Raw genomic sequence first — 19581 nt, 5'->3', positions numbered from 1 at the left:
CTGATGACCAGGACACATATTGACAACTAAAAGGGGATCCCAGTCCAACCCAAGCCGTCTGCCCCATCCTAGCACTATCACCGGAACACCCCATTTGTACTATCGAGATCGACGGGCACCCCTATCAATGTTTATTAGACACAGGAGCCACATACTCTACCCTAACCGGCAGCCACCTAGAACCAGGGTCGGAGACCAAGAAAGTCATGGGACTGGATGGGATACCCCGCACTTGTCCACTCTCGCAACCAGCCAAAGTCACCCTCGGACCCATATTGGCGGAGCATACCTTCCTCTTAACTAGCAGCCCTGTAAACCTCCTTGGCAGGGATCTGCTCTGTAAACTCAACGCCACCATAAAATGTTCTGCGGATGGCATCTACTTGTATATGCCTGAAGACTCTGTCCCCGCATTTCAGGGTATGATACAGGAGGCAAAATCAGATCGTCAATTCCCCGAGCTCCCTCCAGAACTAGAGAATGAATTACCTCCTTCATTATGGGGCACAGAATCAACCTCCGTAGGACTCTTAATATCAGCCACTCCGGTAAAGATCACTTATAGAACTGATCTTCCCTTCCCTTGCACCAAGCAATACCCTCTACCCGAAGAAGCCATTGAAGGATTAACGCCTATGATAGAGGACTTCCTCGACAAAGGAATCCTAGTTCCCTGTGCGTCACCTTGTAACACCCCAGTGCTCCCTGTAAAGAAGCCTTCGGCCGAAGGAGCCCCAGTCCGGTATCGCTTTGTCCAAGATCTGAGACTGGTGAACCAATTCGTAATACCCCGCCACCCAGTGGTGGGTAACCCAAATTCTCTCCTAAACGCCATTCCGGCGGGAACAACCTGGTACTCTGCAGCGGACCTATGCTCCGCCTTCTTTAGTATACCCTTGGACCCCGCCAGCCAATTCCTTTTTGCGTTCACCTGGGGACCCAGTCAACTAACTTGGACCAGGCTGCCCCAAGGTTACGTGGAATCACCCGCAATCTTTTCCGCGATATTACATCAAGATTTACAAGACATATGCTTGCCTGCTAGCTCCGCCCTCCTCCAGACTTCTAAAAAAAGGCTTTGGGGGAAAATGGGGGGGGGCACCTGTTTTCCCCCGTTTTCCCCCAGGTCTTTCAATCTCTACTTGACCACAGGCAGCGCAAAGCATAAGGCAATATTTCTGCATGCCAGGCCAAGAAGTAACCAACATCTAGTTACTGAATAGCATGTTGCACTACGGCTTAAACTCTGAAAGGAAAAGGCGTGTATGTGTTTTTTTTATTGAATTTGTTATTATATATTATAAACCGGACGCGGGTGGCGCTGTGGGTTAAACCAGAGAGCCTAGGACTTGCCGATCAGAAGGTTGGCGGTTCAAATCCCCGCGACAGGGTGAGCTCCCGTTGCTCGGTCCCGGTTCCTGCCCACCTAGCAATTTGAAAGAACGTCAAAGTGCAAGTACAGTGGTACCTCGAGTTAAGTACTTAATTTGTTCCAGAGGTCTGTTCTTAACCTGAAACTGTTCTTAACCTGAAGCACCACTTTAGCTAATGAGGCCTCCTGCTGCTGCCGCACCGCCGTTCTCATCCCACTCAGCAAAGTTCTTGACCCGAGGTACTACCGTATTTTTCGCACCATAGGGCGCACCGGACCATAGGGCGCACCCAGTTTTTAGGGGGGGAAATCAAGAAAAAAATCTTTCCCCCCCCCCACAGCCCCAAAGAGCAGCGTACAGGGTGCGCACAACCTCTCCCTGCCGGAGGGGTTGCGCACAGCTATGGAGGAAGCCAAGTTTTGGCTTCCCCTTTAGCCCCATGCAGCCTCTCCTTGCCGGGAGACGCTGCGCAGGGCTAAAGAAGCCATAGCCCCGTGCAGCGTCTCCTTGCGGAGGGCTTGCGCGCAGCTATGGAAGAAGGCAAGGCAGCGAGCGGGATGGATCCCGCTCGCTGTTTTGCCTTCCCCTTTAGCCCCGCGCAGCGTCTCCTTGCGGAGGGCTTGTGCGCAGCTATGGAAGAAGGCAAGGCAGCGAGCGGGATGGATCCCGCTCGCTGTTTTGCCTTCCCCTTTAGCCCCGCGCAGCGTCTCCTTGCGGAGGGCTTGCGCGCGGCTATGGAAGAAGGCAAGGCAGCGAGCGGGATGGATCCCGCTCGCTGTTTTGCCTTCCCCTTTAGCCCCGCGCAGCGTCTCCTTGCGGAGGGCTTGCGCGCAGCTATGGAAGAAGGCAAGGCAGCGAGCGGGATGGATCCCGCTCGCTGTTTTGCCTTCCCCTTTAGCCCCGCGCAGCGTCTCCTTGCGGAGGGCTTGCGCGCAGCTATGGAAGAAGGCAAGGCAGCGAGCGGGATGGATCCCGCTCGCTGTTTTGCCTTCCCCTTTAGCCCTGCGCAGCGTCTCCTTGCGCGCAGCTATGGAAGAAGGCAAGGCAGCGAGCGGGATCCATCCCGCTCGCTGTTTTGCCTTCCCCTTTAGCCCTGCGCAGCATCTCCTTGCCGGGAGAAGCTGTGCAGGGCTTTCCTGGCTTTTCTGGGAGGTGGGGGGATTCCCTCACCTCCCGCAAAACCGGCAGAAGCCGCGCGCACTTTAAAAGGGCTGCACGGCTTCTCCTGGCTTTCCTGGGAGGTGGGAGAAGGGACTGATGTGGCCAGTCAGTCCCTTCTCCCTCCTGTGGAAAAGCCCGCAAGAGCGCATGGAGCTTGTGTGCGGCTCTTGGGGGCTTTTCCCGGCTGCCTGCCCCCCTGCATTCGCTCCATAGGACGCACACACATTTTCCCTTGCTTTTTAGGAGGGAAAAAGTGCGTCCTATGGTGCGAAAAATACGGTATTTCTGGGTTAGTGGAGTCTGTAACCTGAAGCGTATGTAACCCAAGGTACCACTGTAGATCAATAGGTACTGCTCCGGCGGGAAGATAAACGGCATTTCCGTGCGCTGCTCTGGTTCGCCAGAAGCGGCTTACTCATGCTGGCCACATGTCCCGGAAGCTGTAAAGCGAGATGAGCGCCACAACCCCAGAGTCGTCTACGACTGGACCTAATGGTCAGGGGTCCCTTTACCTTTATTATAAACTGCATGATGGTAAGAGAGCTTTCTAAACAGTTTACAAAAATATACAACGGAATATTAAAATGATTGATAAAACACAGTTAAAAGCAGGTATTTAAGAGTATTCAAAAGATCTTTAAAGTCAGCAGTGGTAAATCACATGCAGCTTCTACGTGTTCAGATGGGCTGGCCCTAACGAAAATGTTTTGAGCAGCACCCAGAAAGAGTACAGTGAGAGCACCTGCCTGGTGTCAGTTGGCACGGGGCACCAAAGTGTGGGTGCTGGAAGGCCTGGGGGGGGGAGGAAAAATTGGGGGGAGGGAACAGTTTTTTTCAGTTTTTCCCCCCCAAGCCATTTTTTTTCAGGAAAAAAATTGGGGGGAAAGTGTGTGGAATATTCAACCTATATCAAACTTTCCCCCCCATTTTTCCGGAAAAAAGCGGCTTTGGAAAAAAACAGAAAGTACCTGGGTTTTTTCCCCATTTCCCCCCCAGGCCTTCCCATCTCTAGTCAGGAGAGAAACAGCCATATATAACGAGAGCACCCCTCTCCTGGCATGGGGGAGAGGAGGAGAAGCAAAGGCACCTTCTAGGATGTGATAGAAATGACGGGAGAGGAATTTTTAAAAAAAGTTGTGAGGAGTAGCTGAGAGAGAAGGAGAATACAGTGGTACCTCGCAAGACGAATGCCTCGCAAGACGGAAAACCCGCAAGACGAAAGGGTTTTCTGTTTTGGAGGGGCTTCGCAAGACGAATTTCCATATGGGCTTGCTTCGCAAGAAGAAAGCCCATAGGGAAATCTCCGGGGACCTCTTTTAAATGCTGGTGGTGGGGAGCAAAGCCTTTCCCCCCCTCCGGCCTTCAGAAGAGGTCCAGGAAGGCCGACGGGGGCCGAAAGGCTTTGCTCCCCACTGCCAGCATTTTAAAAGCAGTCCGGGATAGCAGGGAAGCGCTTCCCGCTATCGCGGACCTCTTCTGAAGGCGGGCGGGGGGCGAAAGTCTTTGTCCCCCCTGCCTGCCTTCCCAGGGGCTTTTACATCGCCCCGGACAGCGGAGAAGTCCTCCGCTGTCCCGGGTTTTTTTTAAAATGCTGGGGGTGGGAAGAAAAGCCCTTGTCCCCCCCCCCCAGCCTTCAGAAGAGGTCGGGGGACAGACTGTCCCCGGACCTGGTCTGAAGGCGGTTTCCCTAGGAACGCATTAATTGATTTTCAATGCATTCCTATGGGAAACCGTGCATCGCAAGACGAAAAAAACGCAAGACGAAGAGACTTGCGGAACGAATTAATTTCGTCTTGCGAGGCACCACTGTAGAAGCACCAGCACCCCATAAGAATAATTCATGATAATTAACTGTTGTTATGATGATGATTTTTTGTACTCCCCCTTACCTGCTTCTCCGGGCAGGAGTCTCCGAGGCAGTCAGCTGCACTCTCTCGCTCCTTCCCAACCCTCACACCGCCAGCCCGTTCTCCTGTTCTGGGGCTTTGCCTCGCTCCCTCCAGGCATTTCCGGTCGGAGTGGCCCAGCCCACTCTGCAACAGAAAATACTCATCCTAGGAGGTGGCCCCGCTCTCCTTCTGTCCCGCCTCTGACCGGAAAGAGTAAATTTTAGACCAGTATTAGGAAGAAGCCCGGAGCCACTTCCGGCTCTGCTTCCCGCTTCTCGGTCTCCTTACGGACTCTGCATAGACTTAGAAATCTATGATTCTTCTCATTCTATTTTTTTTTTTTTTTTTATAAAAATTTTTTATTGCGTTTCTTTCCATAGGTGAACAAATTTGTTTGGACAACAATATACAAGAAACATTTTCCATATATATAAAGAAAAACATAGAAAAAAGAAAAGATCATTATGAAATTTTTTTTTCGACATCTTTTTGGACCTCCTCGCATCCTCTCAGCATTGCGTTCATCATTCTAACCAATTCAGCAATTTATTATCTTATTTCCCAACTTATTATACCTTTGTATTTATTATGTTACCAATTTCAAAAATTTGTAATTTAATTTTAACACTCTTAATAAACATAATATTTTGTTTCTAATTTGTCTCATTTTTTTCCCATCAGTACTTACTTTATCATTTACTTAAAATAAATTGCAGAAGCATAACGTTTCATAATCGTGCACAATCTTAACACTCAAACAACTTATAATGTTTTTGCAAATAGTCCTTAAATTTTTTCCAGTCCTCCTCCATTGTTTCTTCGCTCAGATCTCGAATTCTGCCGGTCATTTCTGCCAACTCCATGTAGTCCATCAACTGCGTCTGCCAGTCCTCCAGTGTGGGTAAATCTGGTGTCTTCCAGAACTTTGCGATAAGAATCCTAGCTGCTGTGGTTGCATACATAAACAAGGTTCTGTCCTTCTTTAGCACCTTCCGGTCCACCATGCCCAGAAGAAAGGCCTCTGGTTTCTTAGGAAAGGTATATCTGAATACCTTTTTCAACTCATTATGTATCATTTCCCAGAAGGCCTTTACTTTCGGGCAGGTCCACCAGAGGTGAAAGAATGTCCCTTCTGCCTCCTTACATTTCCAACACTTATTATCAGAAAGATGGTATATTTTAGCCAACTTGACTGGGGTCATGTACCACCGGTATACCATTTTCATAATGTTCTCTTTCAAGGCACTACATGCCGTGAATTTCATGCCGGTGTTCCATAACCTTTCCCAGTCCTCAGACATAATGTTGTGTCCTACATCCTGTGCCCATTTTATCATAGCAGATTTAACTGTCTCATCCTGTGTGTTCCATTTAAGCAGCAAGTCATACATCCTCGAAAGTACCTTAGTCTTTGGTTCTAGTAACTCCGTCTCCAGTTTCGATTTCTCCAACTGGAAACCCACTTTTTTGTCCATTTTGAATACCTCTTGGATTTGAGCATAATGTAACCAATCTCGCACCTTACCTTTTAATTTGTCCTGGCTTTGGAGCTTCCAATTGTCTCCAACTCTTTCAATCAGTTCCCAATATTTTGGCCAATGGGCCTCCATATTGGGCTTTTTTTTAGAAATCTTGGCTTCCACAGGTGATAACCACCTCGGGGTCTTGTTTTCTAATAAATCCTTATACTTCATCCAAACGGCAAAAATTGATTTTCTGACAATATGGTTTTTAAACAATTTATGAACCTTCGCCTTGTCATACCACAAGTATGCATGCCAACCATACACATTATCAAACCCCTCCAGATCTAGGACATCGGTGTTTTCCAACAGGAACCAATCCTTCAACCAGCAGAAGGCTGCAGCTTCATAGTACAACCTTAAGTCCGGCAGGGCAAACCCCCCTCTTTCTTTTGAGTCGGTTAGTATTTTAAATTTTATTCGGGGCTTTTTGCCCTGCCAGACAAACTTAGAAATATCCTTCTGCCATTTTCCAAAGCATTCCATTCTGTCCACGACCTGAAGGGTTTGAAATAAGAATAGCATTTTTGGCAAAACACACATCTTTATAGCTGCGATTCGGCCTGACAAGGTAAGTTTCAATCTTGACCAGATATCCAAGTCTTTTTTAATTTCCAACCAACATTTTTCATAGTTATCTTTGAAAAGGTTTAAATTTTTGGTGGACAAGTATACCCCCAGGTATTTCACTTTTTTAACCACACTTAGCTCTGTCTCTTTCTGATACCCCTCTATCTCTGTAGGTGTCAAATTTTTGACCAAAACCTTAGTTTTTTGTTTGTTTAACTTGAATCCCGCCACCCGACCAAACTCCAAAATAAGTTCCAAAACTCTTTTTGTGCTAGATACTGGCTCCTGTACTGTCAAGACTAGGTCATCTGCAAAGGCTTTCAGTTTGTATTGTTTCGCTCCGACCTCTATACCTTGCACCAACTGGTCCTCCCTAATCATATTCAGCAATACCTCCAGAACAGAAATAAATAGCAGAGGGGATAAAGGGCACCCCTGTCGTGTCCCTTTTTCAATTAGAAGTTCATCCGACACCACATTGTTCACTATCAACTTGGCTTTTTGCTCTGAATAAATTGCTTCTAGTCCATTTTCAAACCCCCGTCCCACTCCCATCCCCTTCAGGTTTTTCTTCATAAACATCCAAGAGATGTTGTCAAATGCTTTCTCCGCATCAATAAAGATTAAAGCAGCCCTTGTGTTTCTGATTCGCAACAACTCCAATATATCAATAATATTCCTGGTGTTATCAGACATGTGTCTACCAGGGAGAAAGCCTGCTTGGTCCTTGTGAATTACTTCGTTTAAAACGTTTTTAAGTCTACTTGCTAAAATGTCTGCAAATATTTTGTAATCCACATTCAGGAGTGAGATGGGACGGTAGTTCTTAAGCTGAGTCTTTTCCTTCTCTGACTTGGGAATCAATGTGATGAATGCTTCTTTCCACGTTTCCGGTGCCCTTCTCCCCTCCATAATCTGGTTGCAAACCTCCAACAACGGTTGTATCAAACAATCCTTCAGAGTCTTATAATATTTGGAGGTGAGACCATCTGGGCCTGGAGATTTGCCAAGTTGCATATTTTGGATGGCACCTTCAATTTCCTGTTGAGTTATTTTACTGTTGAGAATTGAAACTGTAATGGCGGTCCTCTTCGGGCTCTGAAGAGGGGCTCCGCGGAAAAGGGTCGTTCGCTGCGGCATAGCGACGACCCATCAAGATAAACCACGGGTAGAGTGAGCCCGTGGCCGTGGGACTCGGCGGGCACCAGAAGCTGCCCCGAAAGCACAGAAGGGACCCCGTAAGGAGACCCGGAGTGAAGGAGGGGTAGCGGTGCTGTGAGTTCATCGCTCTTTCCGCGGAAGCGAAGCCGCGCGGCTGTTACAGATGAGCGCTGATCCTTCTTCCTAAAATCAACGCTAAACTGCAAGCAACATACCCGTGAGTAAAGGGGTTTAAAATTTGGCAAAGAAATTCGGTTAATTTGGCTGAAAGCGGGAGACGAGAAAAGGGAAGTCCGTCTTCCGACATTGCTGACAAGATCAAAGCAAAGCTTTTAGAAACGGAAGCATTTGAAACGGGACTTTGGGAAGCTTAAACTTTTTCGTGCCATAAAATTTGCTTATTTTATTGAGCTGAAGGTGGAAATGGACATTGACTAAAAGAAGCAGCAGATGGTGACTTTCCTCCTATCTTTTTTCTTCTTTGGGCTGTATTTTTAAAGAGCCAGATTGTCGGGCTGCCAGAGAGAGAGACTGTGTCAAACTGCGGAAACAGTTGCAAACTGTGCTAGAAAGTAATTGTTACATTTGAGCAGAAAAGACTGATTGGGATACTGTTACAAGCACCTTTCGTGAAACTTTGTTGATTTATAAAAGGTGCTTTGGGAGATCTTGAATTTATGAAGGGACTTTTGGATTAACGAATTTACTGTTTTGAAACAATTTGGAACTTTAATGGCGGATTACTTCCTTCCTTGTCTTTGAAATCGGGTGGCACTCCCCCTACAGGGCTTTCGGATTACAAAATCCTGGGAACTGACTTTTGTTTTGAATTCCATCTCACTGGCTGTTTACTCCTGAATTTGTCTTTCCCATGGAACAATAGACAATTTGACCTTGAACATTGACAGATGTGTAATGAGTGGTGCAGGGAGAACAAGAGCGTCTAAAGCAAAGGAAACTAAAGAGGCTAAGGAAAAAGAAAAGGAAAAGGAAAGAAGACCAGCACAATTTGTACAAACAACATTGACCCAAGGACGCCGTTCGTCGGTTCCAGCGGTACTGGTGTCTCATAGAGAACAAAGGGAAATAACTGAGAAGTCCACTGAGGAAGATATGGCAGCAGGTGGGTCAGACACACTATTAAAACAAATATTGGAGCAACTATCAAGTTTAAATCAGAAGGTGGACGATCAGTCTGTGAAGATAGATAAAGCAACTTCCTCGATCCAAAAACTGACTGACCAAGTTTCCCAGCACACGCAAGCCATAGAGAAATTGCAAGGAGCAACAGCGGAAAATCGAGAATTAGCTGGAGAAGCAATCCAGAAAGTGGGAGTCCTACAAAAAGAGGTTGAAGAAATAAAAGGAGAAGTTAGGCCCCTGCACAAACAGGTGGGTGAACAACAAGTCTATCTGTCAATGGTGGAACTGAAAAATCGTGAGAGCAACATCAAATTGAGAGGTATTCCAGAACTCGAGCAAGGAGACTTGATTGGATACTTAACACAGGAATTCTCGAAGTTCTGGGGTTTAAAGGAAGACACGGATTTTAGGATTGTCTCGGCATATAGATTGGGAAGACTGGTAAGGAAAGACAGATCCAGAGACTGCTTGATAATTTTAAGAACAAAGGAAGAGAGAGACAAGATCCTAGGCCTTCACTTCAAAAAAGCAATTGAAATACAAGACAAAAGAGTGGAAATTTACAGAGATATCCCGAGGCAGCTGTTGGACCTTAGAGCCACCTATACAGAATTAGCAAAATTGCTGAGACACAACGCAATCCCCTATAGGTGGGAGTTTCCACAGGGATTATCCTTCACCCACAAAGAAAGGAAGGTTAAAATAAGAACACCTGAAGATAACCAAAGGTTCCTTCACGACCACGGAGAAGATCTCCAAAAAGGAGCGGATTGGCTTCCAGTTTTACCAGCACCAGCACCGCCCGGAAGTGGGCCAACGCCTATACCTTCGGGATCTGAACAAAAGGAAGACACCCCATCTTAAGAACATCTGAAATAGAACAGGATGTCTCTGCAGCTACTTAGTTGGAACATAAATGGAGGGAATTCTCCGGAAAAAAGGAGAAGGATATTTCATATCCTAAAAAAAGAACAATTGGATGTAATATGTTTGCAAGAAACACATGTGACTAGGCTCCACAGGAAAGTATTAATCAATAAAAGACTTGGCCAAGAATTTATCTCATCAGACAAAGTTAAAAAAAGAGGTGTTGTAATTTATGCAAAGGAGAACCTGTCGCCAAAATTTTTATTTAAAGATGATCATGGAAGAATCCTCGCAATTGAAATCCAAACACAAGGGGAAAAGATTTTGATATTAGGAATCTACGCGCCAAATGATGGAAAATCAGAATTCTACAAGAAGCTGCATGAGACAATGATGGACTATTTGGACTATTCTAATATTATCGTGATGGGAGATATGAATGGGGTGGTGTCTACAAATATGGACAAATCCCAAAATCAAAACTTAACAACAGACGGTAGACTTCCTAAAACCTTTTTTGAAATGACAGACAATATGGACTTGATTGACATTTGGAGGACAAGGAACCCCTTGGGTAAAGAAGGAACCTTCTTTTCTGAGGCCCACTTGTCATGGACACGAATCGACCAAATTTGGATATCTAGAGGACTGGCCCCGAAAACGAGAAAAGTGGAAATCTGCCCAAAAACCTGCTCCGACCATAATGCCTTAAAAATGGAATTGAGACTTTTCCCAACTGGATCCTTCAGATGGAGAATGAATGACACCTTGCTAAGAGATCAAGAGATCGTTAAGAAGGCCCAAAAAACGCTAAAGGACTACTTTGAAATAAATTTGAACACTACGGTGGAGAAAAGAATAATCTGGGACGCAAGCAAAGCTGTAATGAGAGGGTTTCTGATACAACAGAATACAATAAAGAAAAAATTTTGGAATGGAAAAAAGGAAAAAATTCTAGAGAAAATAAGTGAAGGAGAGAAAAAGCTGAGAACTAATCCGAAGTCAAAAGAGGTGCTAAGAGAGATCAAATTCCATCAAGCACAATATTCGAAATTGATTAATCAAGAGATTGAGTGGAAAATTAAACAAATGAAGCAGAGATCGTTTGAATCAGCAAATAAATGTGGAAAGTTGTTAGCTTGGCAATTGAAAAAAAGACAAAAGCTAAACACAGTCACAAACCTGGAGATTCAAGGAAAAATAGTTCAGAAACCAGAAGAAATAAGAAAGTGCTTCCACAGATACTTCAAGGAACTTTATGCACAGGGGCCTCAGAAAGAATCGGAAATAGACCAATTCTTGAGGACAAATGGACTATCTATGATTCTTCTCATTCTAGAGACGAGACTTCCGAGTTATCTAGGAAATGCCTTGCTCACACACTGCGGCTGCGCGATATGATTAGAAGTAAAGCGAGGCGGGAATACGGGACTTGAGCACGGCGGTGATTGGGCGGCAGAGTGCTTATAACCATGTTTTTCCGTCATTGTGGCCCCACGAAACAGTGGATGCTTGATTTTTTTATGCTGCCTACAGACAAAGACAGTATCATTGTGGTTTTATTTAATATGAATGAAAAAATCATATGAATTAATGAGGATCCGTTTATAATCATCTGGCTCCGCCTTTTACCCAGTCCCGCCAATGGCGTTCAACTTTTGATCACATCCTGTCCTAGCCGGAAGAGGCTGCTGCAGAGTAGCAGCTCAGGCAACAGAATGAGATTCTTTTCAATAAACCCGGTAGCTTGAGGAAAGCTAGACGTACACGCAGCGGCAGCTGAGGGGACGTTGGCGGAAGCGAGCAGCCAGTCAGCCGGGGAGGAGGACCAGAGAAGGCAGAGCCGGGACGCGGCCGGCCGCTCAGCTGGCGGGACCGGGCACCGGTACGGAATAGGACGGAGCGGGCTGATACTGCCTGTCCCGGCGTCGTCGCTGCCTGCCGTAGGGGTCGTCCGAACCATGCCGATCCTCCTCTTTCTCATAGACACGTCCGCCTCCATGAACCAGAGGACGTATCTGGGCACCAGCTACCTGGATATCGCTAAGGGCGCAGTCGAGCTTTTCATGAAGGTAGGGTCCAGCCTGGCCGTGCTTTTCTCCCTCCCTGTTACACCCCCCCACGCCTCCATCAATTCCGGCCCCTCCCTCCCTTCGCCTGGGACGTTCTTCCGAAATACGCGCGCTCGCACACGCACAGAATATAGTAGTGTGTATAGTGTGTAGTGTATGTGTGTGTATATCTATATATATCTATATATCTCTAAACTTTTTCTCTTCCTCCTTCTTAGGTTCGGGCCCGCGACCCGGCTAGCCGCAGCGACAGGTACATGCTGGTCACCTTCGACGAACCGCATTATTGCATCAAGGTAAGTATAAGCGCTGGTGGGGTGGGGAAGGATCCCCCCTGACTCCGCATTTGTTTTCCCGTTCCTCTCCTCAACCTCCCTCCCGGTTCCTTCCCCGCTCTCCCTCCCCAAGTGCTGCTCTGGTCGGGCGCAGGAGCCCCGGGGGCACAGCTGCGAAAATGGCGGACATTTTGCTTTTGTATGGAAGCGAGCCAGAGGCTGAAGACGCTGCTGAGATGGAGGCGGGGCGTGGGAGCGGGGAGGGAGGAGAAGAGAACGGGCGAGCGAGGGAGAGGCCTGCCCACCTCCTCCACCACGTGACGCCTCCCCTCAGCCCGCCCTGCGACGTAGGCTGGGGGCGGGATAGATGGGCTTGGTCGTTCTACCGTTTAAGTGTGGGCGGGTTGCTACCTTTATTAACACACTACTTTTGAGGAAGGTTGTGCAGATATCACCAATTCTTTCCCTCTGCATCTTCAAAGTGGGACTAGGCTGTACCTGGCACCCTCGCAGTGGTTCTCAACCTGTGGGTCCTCAGATGTTGTTGGACTACAACTCCCATCATCCCTGAGCTCTGGCCTTGCTAGCTAGGGGTGATGGGAGTTGTAGTTCAACAACATCTGGGGACCCACAGGTTGAGAAAGGCTGCTGGGGCTGGTGGACTGCAGCGCCCATCATCTGTCAGATGGCCCTGCTGCTTAGGGACTGATGGGAATTAGTTCAACATCATCTGGAGGCCATCAAGTTAGGGGAAAGGAGATCTGAAAATCTTCCTCAGCTTTCTCAGCTCTTGCTTCTCGTGTCCTGGAAGGTACAGAGCTCTCTGGCTGCTGTTGTGGCTAGTAGGTTTGATGGAAACGTAGGTTATATAAATCCCTCAGGTGACAGTCCTCTTGGCACACTTAATGGGGCATGTGAACAAGCATAGTTGCACTACTAATAAAATAAACAGATGGCTCACACCCCAAATTTTGTGTCTCTGCTGCCTCTTCCCATTGTTTCAAACCCCTATCAAGATTTTCTGTTCATATTTACAAGGTGCCCCCCATCTTGTTAGACTGAGTCTGCATACAGAAGCATATTCAATTCCAATCCTGTGCAGCATCAATACTGCATTAGGCACTTGTATAAATATCAGAGGTTCTGTATTTCTACCACCACCAAAAGGAAGCTTTTCCTGCTTGGCAGGGGGTTGGACTCGATGGCCCTTGTGGTCTCTTCCAACTCTATGATTCTAGGTTTTTTCCACACGCCTCACAAGTGGGAAGGTAGTTCTAAAGCTGAAGAACAATGTGGGGCCTCCCTGCCAAATGGCATCCACATGTTGAGTTCTCCGTCCTCTTCCCTATGATGTCTACTAAAGATACCACAAGTGTGCATTTTCCCTCTCCCTGTGTGATGATATGGCCCCTGTGCAGGAGTTTTTCCAAGCTGCTCGCCAGGCAAGAGGGAGGTAGGGAGGCTGGGGCTGCCTGTGGCTCCCCTGACAATTGTTCAAGGCTCCCCAGGGAGCTGCAGTTCCCTGGTTGATAACTGCTGAACTAAGGAGTGTAGGGGGAAAGATTATTTAGAAGCTGGTTGTGAAGCCTGGGTTTTAAGCCTGGGTTTTTAAGCACCGGTACAATGGCAGCAAGTAATGTGCACTAACACTAAGTTTTGTGTTTGACGTTCCAAAATCCAAAAATCTTATCCTTCTGGCCTTACTGTGTCCTCTGCTGCTTTGGCCTCTTAAATGAGCTGGCTGGTCCCAGTGGATCTGTCACTGGAAAGTGCTTTTGAATCTGGCCAGGATGACACTTACTGTTTTTCTAGTTCAGCTTGCATATTCTGTCTGGAGATGGCGTAGGCCACGGTGCACATGAGCCTTGAGGCCTTTTTTTGATGGCCCTCAGCAGCATTTGATACCTGCCACCCAGCCCTTGTGCTGCCTTCCCAAAGCTGGGTAAGTGAGGTGCTGGGCTTTGGGGAGGAGGTGTGAGGGCTCTGACAGGGCCTTTGAGTCCTCCATCCTCCTTCCCAAAGCCTAATTGGCGCTTTCCCAGCTTTGGGAAGGAGGTGGGAGGATTCCACAACCCTGCCAGAGCCCTCATACCTCCTTCCCAAACAAAGCCCAACGCCTCACTTACCCAGCTTTGGGAAGGCAACATGACAGCAATGTGTGTGTGTGTCAGTGTGAGTCAAATTTTGGCTTTGCTCCACCCTCACGTGACAAGGCAGTGTGTGGCCCACGAGTTCCGTGTTGGAGTACTCTTCCAGCCCACTTGGTATGAAAAGGTGGACCGCCCTGGTGTAGGCATTTCTTATGTAATAAAAGTTTGTTTTCATTAACACTATAATTGATGTCTCCTTGCTGCAAAATTAAGTAAGTCTAATATTAAAAAAATAACTCAAAACTTACTAAGGTACAGTGGTACCTCGGCTTACATACGCTTCAGGTTACACACTCCACTAACCCAGAAATAGTGCTTCAGGTTAAGAACTTTGCTTCAGGATGAGAACAGAAATCGTGCTCTGGTGGCGCAGCAGCAGGAGGCCCCATTAGCTAAAGTGGTGCTTCAGGTTAAGAACAGTTTCAGGTTAATTCGTTCCAGAGGTTTGTTCTTAAGTACTTAACCCGAGGTACCACTGTATTTGTTAGGGAGTGTGCCACTTTAAGCAACTGAGGGAATAAGGGAGCAATGGCAAATAAATAGTTCAATAGCCAAGCGGAACAGAGCAATTATTAAAATGCCACTTGCACCCAGATAGCAATTATTGCAATGCCTCAATGGGAGTAGCTGGACATGACATTTCTGCAGTAGAGGAATTAATAATTCTTAACTCATCAGCCCTGCCTCCTGCCCCCAAAATTGGCAAGAAATACTACTAAAAATAAATCAGTAGGACAGCTGAAGAATTTGATAGAATAAATATTAAATGTGATGTCCCACTATTCTTACTGAGGCCTTGCAATAATTGTGGCTGCTGAGCTGGCCAGTTCCATGGGTTTTAGCAGATAGGGAGGAGGGGTGCTGTCCCTGCTGGTGCTGGTTTACCTCAGCTGCGTGGTGGAGTTTTATTTCCTTCTTTCCCATGTCTTGGGATGGAAGCAAGCAAGCACTTGCTTTCCCTCTGAAGAGCTCAACAGCTGCTCTGGGCCAGCAGTGCCTTGAAATCTTTTTAAAGAGAGAGGGAAAGGGGAGGAGAACAAAGGAAGAAAGGAGGGAGGACAAGTCAGAGCCTTGGAGGGAGGGAGAGAGAGAGCCAGGAGCAGCCACTGCCTCAAGATCTCACATCAATACAGGCAAAGAGGGATAATATTAGTCAGCTGCAGAACCTCCCCCACCTTTCCATCTAACCCAAGAAGGAAGGGCACCGGAAACAAAATAAGAATTAGCCCATGAAAAAGAGAGAGGAACCCTGCAAGTGATTTACACAGCATCATATCCTGAACAGCTTCACTTGGATGTCTTTCTGTGGCACTTACTTCCAAGTAAGAGTGTCTGAACATATCCCAATCCTAAGCACAGTATTTGGGAGTTAATTTCATGAGAAACAGTGAGTTTCTCCATATATGTGTCTAGGTGTGAAAGGCAAATCAGAACACGTCTGTTCATAGAATCATAGAATTTTAGAGTTGGAAGGGGCCCCAAAGGTCATCTAGTCCAACCCCCAGCAATGCAGGAATCTCAGCTAAAGCAGCCATGACAGCTTAAGCCTTCCAACCTCTGCTTAAAAACTTCCAAGGAAGGATAGCTCCTTGATGGGTCCCCACCCTGTTCTCCAGGTGGTATAGAGAGGGAGGGCAGGAGATGGAAAAATAGAGAGAAGGGCGAGGTCACAGTGCTTTTTCCCTGTTGTAATCCTAACCATGCTTACTTGGAAGTACCGGTAAGTCCTATTAAACGTGATGGGGCATACTCCCCTGTAAATGGAGTCAGGTTGGTAGCCTGGAGCACATTTTCTCAGCTAGCTTGCCCCCATCTCTAATTGCTATTGGAAGATGCTTGCAGGGTGGGGGGCGGAAAAAGACGGTCAGTGGGCTTCTGTGCACAGTATTCTTTTCCCCACCCCACCTCAAAAAGAGTCTTTTGACATACAGTGGTACCTTGGTTCTCAACCTTAATCCATTTTGGGAGTCTGTTAGACTCCCGAAATGGTTTGAAAACCAAGGCGCAGCTTCTGATTGGCTGCAGGAGCTTCCTGCACTCAAGCCAAAGCTGCGTTGGACGTTCGGCTTCCGAAAAATGTTCACAAACCGGAACACTTCTGGCTTTGTGGCGTTTGGGAGCCAATTTGTTCAGCAACTAAGCCGTTCGAGAACCAAGGTACGACTGTACACATCCTACTGCTGTCTCCATAGGAGAACATTTGGGGGTGGGGGTGTAAGATGTGAGAAGTGAGTCCTAAATCCCTTAATCTCGCTCCTTAAAATACAATCTGAACAAAATTGGTGAAGCAGCAAAGAGTTTATTGAATACAATATGTTTTCTCAAGAGCAGGTGTCCAAAGTAGGCACACTCCAGCTTTGGCAAAGCATAAGGTTATATTCCCTATACCTGAAGCGCAGGTTCCCTCCCTTGTCTCCCCATTGGCAGGGTACTACAAGGTTTACAGCCTATCACGACCACCTAATTACCCTACTAACATTATTAATTCTCTTATTTGGTCTATATTCCTATGCAATTGCTTGCTAAGTCAATCAAAAATACTGCTTTCTGATCACAAGCTCTAGCATTTCCAGTTAAAAGGTGTGAGTTGATCTGGACTGCTGACACTGGTCTACTGTATTATTATTATTATTACTTATTACAACCACATCTTGACCACAAGCTCTAAATATCTCCAGTCTAAGAAAGCAACATCCTCATTCCTCACAGGGGGGCAGGACTGGCATTTAATGCTTGTAGTACATCATAGCTGAGGGGTGATTGGTTGTGTTAAGATTCCAGATTATGCTCTGTGTTCCCCCTCTTTCCACAATCAGTGTTTTCATGGAGTAATCGGCTGTAGATTTCTTTAGGGCGCTACTGAGGTGGCAGCTGCTTTTGAGGTTGCAATCATGTGATTTTTGATGTGTGTGTTTCACAAGTGTGTGTATGTGAGAGAGAGGGAGGGAGGGAGGTAGATGATGGATAGGAAACCCCTAATTTCTCCTAGCTTTCCTATCCCAGTTTCTGATAAGAAACAAAAAAATCAATTTGAGCACCATTTGGGGGGAAAGGGTTGTTTCCAATCCTGATCTGGATGCTGTCTTCTACTCTGAAGTAAATCCCAACAGTTCAATGGGATTTCCTCCCAAGTAAAACATACATGGATTGGGGACTTCAACTGGGTGTGTGTCAGGGTTTAAAACTAGGGGGCGCTAGTTGCATTTTGTGACATGGAATTTGCAGATTCTGAGCACTTTGAGAAGTTTTGTTGCCATCTGTGGCGACTGAGAAAATTGCAGGCTCTCTCTCTAAAAAAGTGGCTGTTGCTGTCTGATTGAATTGTCTCTGCTTGCCTCTCAGCAGGGAGGAGTTGGCTTATGCAGTATCTTTCTAGCAGAGTCTGCTGCTGCCAGCCAGCTGTTTCATACAGCAGTGTGGAAGCAAAGAGTTTTTTTTTACCTACATGTTTTGGTCTCTCTGAGCTTGGGCTGATATTGCGTTGTTAAGTGCAGCACAGAGCCAATGGGGGGCATCAAGGTGCTGGCAAGTAAAAGAGGCACAACTGCTTGTTGTGCAGGGGTAGGAAGGAGGTGACTGGAAGAGAGAAGGAAGTGGTCGGCTGCAAAAGGAGAGACTCCGCTTCTCCCAATAATCTACTTTTCCCCTCCTCTTGGCTCAATGCTGCTCTGCAGCTTCTTCTTTCTGTAGCCTCCCTCTTTCTCTGAGTTCTGAGCACTGCCAGAATGTGCCTTTTTAAAATTATTTTTTAATGTGCCTTTAAAAAAAAGTAAGGAGGAAAGAGCGAGAGCGCAGTCCCCTCAGGCTGATAAGCCCAGCCATCCTCCATGTCCTAAAAAGGGCTGCAGCAGCACACAAAGCCTGTACTGTTGTTTTTCTATGTTTTTAATTACTCCTATACCATCGCTAGGCAATGTTTATTAAAGTTTTTGTAACGTAAAAAAATCAAAACAATTTGCACTTTACATTCAGGCTGTGCATTGGGGGTTGCATCCCAAAATTAAGCTGTTGGGTTTCGTGAGTTTTCTCTGTGCTTGCAGGTTTCATGTATGTCTTCAAACATCACTCAGGGTTACATCATTCTGTGTAATTCCTTGTTCCTGCCTGTGATTACCAAAGCAGTTTCAAATTCATGCAAGGAATCTATACTATATGCAAACCTTGTTCTTGAAGGCAAAAATAGAAAAAGAAATTCTATGTATTGTTGATGCTTTAGCCTGAATGCCTCAAAGATGCATTTGAACTTCCAAACGTTTTGATTGTGTCTGCCCCCACTTGCCCCATAACACCCATATACAGTGGTGCCCCGCTAGACGAATGCCTCGCAAAACGAAAAACTCGCTAGACGAAAGGGTTTTTCGGTTTTGCGTTGCTTCGCTAGACGAATTTCCCTATGGGCTTGCTTCGCAAGACGGAAACGTCTTGCGCTTTTTTCTTAAAGCCCCTTGAAGAGGCGCAGCTGCGACGGACCGTGCTTCACAAGAGCGCGAGGGCCCGGGCAGTGGCGCCCAGGCGAGGCTCCGACCCGCCAGGCCATGCCGATGCCACGAGCGAGCGAGCCCAGGCCGCCGACGCGGGACGCCGGCAAGCGCAACAGGGGCGGGCGGCGGGCCGGCGATCGAGCGGGGCGCTGCGGCGGCGCCCCACTGGGCGGTCGGAGCGAGGCGGCGCGGACCGTCGGTGGTCGGGGACGGTGGCCCGCCGCCCTCCCTCTCTCCGCGGAGGGCAGGGCGCGGGCGACCCCTCCGGCCGGCGGCGATGTCCGCCCGTCGACGCGCTGGGAGCCCCTCCGTGCGCGCGGGTGGCCAGCCAGGGGCCGCCCGGCAGGCAGCGGCGGGCGTCTGGGCCGGCGAGCGGGAAGAGGGATGCGCCGTCGCTCGCGTCGCCGCCGGGTCTTTGTCCTCTTGCGTCCCATCATCGGGCAGACGGGCGCCGGGCAGGGGGGAAGGCTTTGGCTGACGCAGGGTGGCGGTGCCACCCTCTCTCCTGTCTCGGCCGGGCGAGGCGCTTCACTCCATGCCCCTGCCACTGGCGGCCCCCTCGGACCTCTCCGGGCGCGGGCCCGTCCGCCGTACGAGGCCCCTTCGGGCGTGCCAGCCGACTGGAGGGAAACTCCGGAGGCCCGCAGGGGGCAGGGCGGCGGAAGCCGAGCGCCCGGACGGTGAACCCCCCCCCAAAACAACAACAAAAAAAACAGAAGCGCAGCTGCGACTGACCGTGCTTCGCAAGACGAAAAACATCGCAAGACGAAAAGATTTGTGGAACGAATTAATTTCGTCTTGCGAGGCACCACTGTAATATTAATTTTTTGAACAGTTAGAACATTATATTTAAAAAGAAATCAGAGAAAAGTAAAATCAGTCATATTCTGGAAAAGAAATAATAACTATTTATGGA

At 47.7% G+C, this 19581-nt stretch overlaps 1 protein-coding gene across 6 annotated transcripts in view; it reads left to right on the top strand.

Annotated features, from left to right (window-relative positions):
* Positions 1-11200: 11200 nt before the first annotated feature.
* The window catches only part of LOC308577891 (integrator complex subunit 6-like), a 137501-nt gene continuing 129120 nt past the window's right edge, over positions 11201-19581 (top strand). For 3 of the 6 annotated variants that reach the window (XR_014003752.1, XM_081178257.1, XM_081178255.1), the window contains exons 1-2: positions 11231-11759; positions 11978-12055. Coding sequence is in view for 4 of the 6 variants with exons in the window: in XM_081178257.1 (XP_081034383.1) it covers positions 11649-11759; positions 11978-12055 (189 nt within the window). In the remaining 2 variants the exon portion in view is untranslated. Of the gene's footprint in view, positions 11760-11977; positions 12056-19581 lie in introns of all 6 variants that reach the window. The other 3 variants (XM_081178259.1, XR_014003753.1, XM_081178256.1) reach the window with 3 other exon arrangements.

The sequence above is a fragment of the Podarcis bocagei genome (genome assembly GCF_964188305.1).
Source record: "Podarcis bocagei genome assembly, chromosome: W".
Lineage (NCBI taxonomy): Eukaryota > Metazoa > Chordata > Lepidosauria > Squamata > Lacertidae > Podarcis > Podarcis bocagei.
The sequence above is the reverse complement of the archived record's forward strand: the minus strand, read 5'-3'. Positions and strand labels throughout refer to the sequence as shown.